The sequence below is a fragment of the Emiliania huxleyi genome (genome assembly GCF_000372725.1).
Source record: "Emiliania huxleyi CCMP1516 unplaced genomic scaffold EMIHUscaffold_110, whole genome shotgun sequence".
NCBI classification, from domain to species: Eukaryota; Haptophyta; order Isochrysidales; family Noelaerhabdaceae; genus Emiliania; species Emiliania huxleyi.
The window spans coordinates 278393-284328 of record NW_005201791.1 but is presented as its reverse complement, the minus strand read 5'-3'; the positions used below and the strand labels follow the sequence as shown (position 1 = coordinate 284328).

The 5936-nt window shown below is 63.6% G+C and overlaps 1 protein-coding gene across 1 annotated transcript in view; it reads left to right on the top strand.

The window, feature by feature from the left end:
- Nucleotides 1-2468: 2468 nt before the first annotated feature.
- Nucleotides 2469-5936, top strand: part of EMIHUDRAFT_454433 (hypothetical protein) — a 7069-nt gene continuing 3601 nt past the window's right edge. Inside the window, exons 1-9 of the mRNA XM_005791732.1 lie at nucleotides 2469-2590; nucleotides 2664-2879; nucleotides 2951-3057; nucleotides 3922-4030; nucleotides 4538-4572; nucleotides 4721-4792; nucleotides 5143-5223; nucleotides 5303-5371; nucleotides 5445-5511. Of these exons, the coding sequence (XP_005791789.1) occupies nucleotides 2756-2879; nucleotides 2951-3057; nucleotides 3922-4030; nucleotides 4538-4572; nucleotides 4721-4792; nucleotides 5143-5223; nucleotides 5303-5371; nucleotides 5445-5511 (664 nt within the window). The 5' untranslated portion in view covers nucleotides 2469-2590; nucleotides 2664-2755. The remainder of the gene's footprint in view (nucleotides 2591-2663; nucleotides 2880-2950; nucleotides 3058-3921; nucleotides 4031-4537; nucleotides 4573-4720; nucleotides 4793-5142; nucleotides 5224-5302; nucleotides 5372-5444; nucleotides 5512-5936) is intronic.

The window sequence follows — 5936 nt, the reverse complement described above, 5'->3', positions numbered from 1 at the left end:
GGAGGCGGCGATGGCGGTGGTTGGGATGGCGGCGACACTTCCGAGTTCCGAGACACTTCCGAGTTCCGAGATGTCGAGGGCGGCTCGGATGGAGGGGACAGGGGAGGCGCGGATGGCGGTGCGCCCGGGAGGGGCGGGGGCGGCGTTGGAGCTGCTTGGGGCGGGAAGGGTGGTGCCCCTGGCGGGGCGGGCGGGGAGCGTGGCGGCGCGGGCGGGGAGCGTGGCGGGGGCGTCGGAGCCTTGCTGGGCGGGTACGGCGGGAGTGACGGAGGCGAGGGCGGCGTCGAGGGCGGCGGCTCGGACGGAGGCGACAGGGGAGGCGCGGATGGCGGTGCGTCCGGGGGGGGCAAGGGTGGTGCCCCTGGCGGGGAGGGCGGAAAGCGTGGCGGGGGCGTCGGAGCCTTGCTGGGCGGGTACGGCGGGAGTGACGGAGGGCTCGGAGGCGGAGCCCCCGGAGGGAAAGGCGGAATTTGTGGAGCCGGAATTTGTGTGGGCGACGGGGGCGTGGATATTCGGAACGACCGGCCGACGTCGGCGGGGCCTTCGGGGACCTTGCCGCACTCGAGGGGCAGGGTGCGTCGAGGGGCATTCACGCAATGTTCCCCCCAACCCGGCAGCCCGCAGTACTGGATTTTGTTCGCTTTGGAGATGAAGACCCTGCACGCCCGCCCGTCGACCGGGACGTCTTTGCACTTCTTCCTGTGATTTGTGATGTCTTCGTAGTCAACGACGTCGCACCCGGTGGGGTACGCGGCCCCTCCGGCGGCCGTGGCGACGATCAGCGCGACACTGGCGACAGCGGGCATGGCTGGATTTTGCTGGATTCTCGATTCTCACACACGATTTTCGTGCTCGGCGTGCAAGAATCGTGACTTCGGCGGTCAGCAAAAAAAATAAAACAAGGGCTCGCTCGGAGGCTGGAGTACCCAGGGGAGGGGACGAGGGGACCGAGGGGGGGGAGGTGCCGTGGGAAGACAGCGGGCCATCCGGCGAACCGGAAGGCCAGGACCGGAGGGCCCCGGGTGAGGCCTGGAGTCAACTGTCGGGGGAGGGGAGGGTCGATTATTCACAGATAAGATCGCCTACAGTGGGTTGCGGGCATTGAGAAAACAGGATTTCGCGGCACGCCGCCGTTTCTAAGCCTTTCCACGCCGTGGTTTCTCTCACTCCCAAGCAAGGTGGGTCAAAGGTCAGAGCCGGCCCGGATAGTCGGAAGAGGTGAGCTGCGGTCCCGGATACGATGCCGCCAGCCAGTCTGCCACCGACTCAAGACAACAACAAGGGTCCAAGGTCGACCTCGCGGGGAACCCCACGCTGGCCCGGGAGGATGCGATGAGGTGAATGAAGTCAAGCTCTGGACGCCCCTCCTCAAGACCTCCTCGGCGGGCGTTGGTAACGCCTCGAGCGGCGGCACGCCCGCCTCCGTTGGCCACTCCTACGCCTTCGGCAACACCGAAGAGAAGGCCCGCCGCCTAAACATGGGCTGCAAGGCGCGCGGGCAGCCCGGCCAACCCTTCTCCCACAAGACCGGCCACGGCTACGTCAAGGCGCATCGCGGTTTCTACCACGACGCGATCTTTGTCAAGCGCAACAACTTCAACCTGCTGCTCCACGAGACGTTCGGCGGCGGCTTCTGACTCGCCCACCGCCGTTCTCAAGCTGCGCCGCCTCGCGCGCAAAGTCGCGCGCGGCAGCGTTGACCGCACGGCCTACTCGCCCAAGTACTCGCTCTCTTTTATGTCCCACCATGCAGAGCGCATCTCTCTCTCTGTTGTGCGAGGCGTGAACCGCGCCATTCGCTCTCACCTGGCAACCCTGTCTGCACGCCTCGCGCGCGCGTGAACAGGGCTCCAGGCCCCAAATGACGAGTGAGTGTTAGAGTTGTTTGGTCTAGGCGGGGCGGGGGTCGGGGGGGCGGCGGGCGCGGGTGCGAGGTGCGGTGCGGTGCGTGCAATCGTGTGTTTGGCGTCATGTCGTGTGTGCCTTCGCTTGTTCCTATTAACAACGAAGTCTAGCTCAAAAAAAATCTCAAGACGCACACGCCTCCGTCCACACCGCTCACTCAGAACACCGAAGACTGGCGACAGCGCCCTTTTATTGGTTTCTTGGAGGCGACTCGTGACTTCGGCGGGCGCGACTCGTGCAAACAACAACAACAAACTCGCAAACAAACAAAACACAAAGTCGACTTGATTGATTGAATGACTGATGGGAAGGCGAAACACAGTCCGACCAACGACTGGGACACCAACGCGGTATGGGTGGAGTCGACTCGTGACTTCGGCGGGCAACAAGAAAAAGTGAACATAAAATCTCGGCAAGAGAGCCTAGAGTCTCTTGCTAGAGCGGTGCAGGCCGCACAGCGCGAACTCGCCTTTTTGAGCCTAGCCATCGAGCATTTTCTTTTTTCTTCGGCTAGGGGGGTGAGGGATTCAGCCGATGCCTCGCGACGACGACCGGAGGAGAAGGCACGGCGGCGGCGGCGGCCGCGGAGGTCGAAGGGACGACGAGGACGACGAGGAGGTCGAGGAGTCCGGCATCCAGGCGCAGCTGCCGACGCGGCTGCAGCTCGGCGTGCTGGTGGGCACAGGTGTCTCTGTCTACCGGGCCCGCATCTTTCCAGCTGCCCGTGCGCTCACGCTCGCGGCCTGCCGCCTCCACAGCGCTCGTGCTGACCCTGGTGGCCGACTTTACCAGCTCGACCTGCCCCGTGACGAGCGCCTACCTGTCATACGCGCGGATCGACTTTTCGATCATGGAGAACGTCACCGTGCAGCAGCAGAGCTATGAGGAGGGGCTCTCCTTCGAACTGCCGGCGCAGATGATGTTCCTCGCCGCCTGCGCCATGGCGGCCTTCGGCGTGTGCGCCCTCGCTGCCGGCGCGCGCGCCGCCGGCGCCGGCACCGAAAACGGTGCACTCTACTTCATGATCGAGGGCTGGAGTCCTCAGGTGCGCGCGTGGCCGACGACATCTTTGCGATGGTGTTCGCCGTCGGCACCGGCACTGTGATGGTTGGCTGGCTTGCGCCGCTACTACTCGCCTCCGAGCACCTCGAGGTGCCGCAGTGGCGACTAGTTAACGAACGAGCGAGCCGCGTGATCGATCCGACCGCCACATCTGCCTCCCACATCTGCCTCCCACGACTGTAGCTCCTTAGCGACTAGGTAACGAACGAGCCGCGCGTGATCGATCCGACCGCCACATCTGCCTCCCACATCTGCCTCCCACGACTGTAGCTCCTTAGCGACTAGTGAACGAGCGAGCCGCGCGTGATCGATCCGACCGCCACATCTGCCTCCCACATCTGCCTCCCACGACTGTAGCTCCTTAGCGACTAGGTAACGAACGAGCCGCGCGTGATCGATCCGACCGCCACATCTGCCTCCCACATCTGCCTCCCACGACTGTAGCTCCTTAGCGACTAGGTAACGAGCGAGCCGCGCGTGATCGATCCGACCGCCACATCTGCCTCCCACATCTGCCTCCCACGACTGTAGCTCCTTAGCGACTAGTGAACGAGCGAGCCGCGCGTGATCGATCCGACCGCCACATCTGCCTCCCACATCTGCCTCCCACGACTGTAGCTCCTTAGCGACTAGTGAACGAGCGAGCCGCGCGTGATCGATCCGACCGCCACATCTGCCTCCCACATCTGCCTCCCACGACTGTAGCTCCTTAGCGACTAGTGAACGAGCGAGCCGCGGAGCGGGAGACGACCCGGGGCGCCCCTCCATTTCGTAGTGACTCCGTCGCCATAGCTGCTCAGGTGGAGCTCGATATCTCCCCCATATCTCCCCCATATCTCCCCCATATCTCCCCCACAACTGCTCAGGTGGAGCTCGATATCTCCCCCATATCTCCCCCATATCTCCCCCATATCTCCCCCATATCTCCCCCATATCTCCCCCATAACTGCTCAGGTGGAGCTCGTGACGACGTGGGGAACGACGGCCTGGTGGGGCAACCGCACCGCCGACCCTGTCGTGCACGGCGCCGAGTACAAGTTTCCGCTCGACCTGACCTGCGGAGGTGGGGGAGATATGGGGGAGATATGGGGGAGATATGGGGAGATATCGAGCTCGACCTGACCTGCGGAGGTGGGGCGAGGGGTCGGGGACACGGGGGAGATATGGGGGAGATATGGGGGAGATATGGGGGAGATATGGGGAGATATCGAGCTCGACCTGACCTGCGGAGGTGGGGCGAGGGGTAGGGGACACGGGGGAGATATGGGGGAGATATGGGGGAGATATCGAGCTCGACCTGACCTGCGGAGGAGCGCCCATATCTCCCCACATCTCCCCACATCTGCATCTACATCTCCCCGTATCACGACCGGACCTGCGGAGGAGCGCGTCTACACCTAGACGCTGCTCCCTGGGCCGCTCCCTCCACCACAGACCGCAGGACTAGTCACGACACACCGGACTACTCATTACACATATCTCCCCACATCTCCCCACATCTCCCCACATCTCCCCACATCTCCCCACATCTCCCCACATCTCCCCATATCTCCCCGTATCACGACACTAGGAGCGCTCTACCTGACGCTCCTCGTCATCGGGCTGGCGATGCCCCTCTCCCGGCTGATGCTGCCCCGTAGCTGTGAACAGCGTCTCTTCACACCTGCAGCTGTGAACAGGCGATGCCCCTCTCCCGGCGGATGCTGCCCCATAGCTGTGCACCGCGTCTCTTCACACTTGCAGCTGTGAATAGGCGATGCTCCTCTCCCGGCTGATGCTGCCGGTCGCTCTCGCGGCCACGGGGCTCCTCTCGGGGGTCACTGCTGTGCGCCCATCTCCCCATCTCTCCCCATCTCTCCCCATCTCTCCCCATCTCTCCCCATCTCTCCCCATCTCTCCCCATCTCTCCCCATCTCTCCCCATCTCTCCCCATCTCTCCCCACATCTCCCCACATCTCCCCACATCTCCCCACATCTCCCCAAATCACGGCGGTGCGCCTGCTCATAGCATGCTGATAGTCCTTGTGAGCACACTGCAACACAGTGCCGGTCACTGCGGTGAGGCGATGCTTGTGAGCACGCCGCTGCCGCTGCTACTCATGATGCCGCGAACACCACCTGGCCTCGGCTCCTCTCGGCTCCTCTCGAGCGATTAGAAAAAGAAATCCGCCTCAGGTGCGCCTGCTCGCAAACTTCTTCCCGCAGCTGCTTGTCCACGCGCCGCGGCAGGAGGTGCTCTGGTCGTGCGGGCAGCAGGCCGTCCGCTCTGCCGTTGCATGCTCAACCACACGGCATACATGCATACCTCTGATCGGAGTCTCGAATGCTCTCGCAGTGCGTCGTCCCGCTCTCGCTGACGGTGTACGCGCCCGAGTCGCTGCTGCCCGACGGCTTCGGCGCAGAGGTCTCCCCCAGCCCCTTTCCACCACCACCTTGCGTGTGTGTGGAGACGCCTACCTTCCCCCCGCTTCCCTTAGGTCTACCTGGGCTACCCCGTCCAGTGGTTCTGGTACCTCGCGGCTCCCTTCGCCATCGCGCAGGCCGGAGATAGGGGGAGATAGGGGGAGATAGGGGGAGATAGGGGGAGATAGGGGGAGATAGGGGGAGATAGGGGGAGATAGGGGGAGAGATGTACCTTCGCAGCTCCCTTCGCAACCGCGCAGGCCGCGCCTGAGAGTGACGTAGAGAGTGACTCGTGCACAAGCATGAGTAGAGTGCACCGCTGTGTGCGCAGTGAGCCATTGGGCCGCCGCCTCGCGATCGCACAGGCCGCCCTGGCTGTACCCAACAGCTGCCCGCCCGTCGCTAGTCCTCAGTAGCTGCTCCTTCAAAGTTAGGCTCCTTCGAAGTTAGAGCCCAAGACCCCCCCCTCCCCCTTCGCCCTGAAATTTTTCCCCTGCGTCTTCCGCTTATGTTCCAGACGGTATCCTCATGAGATCTTCCCCTGGGAGCCACTCCGCCAACTTCAA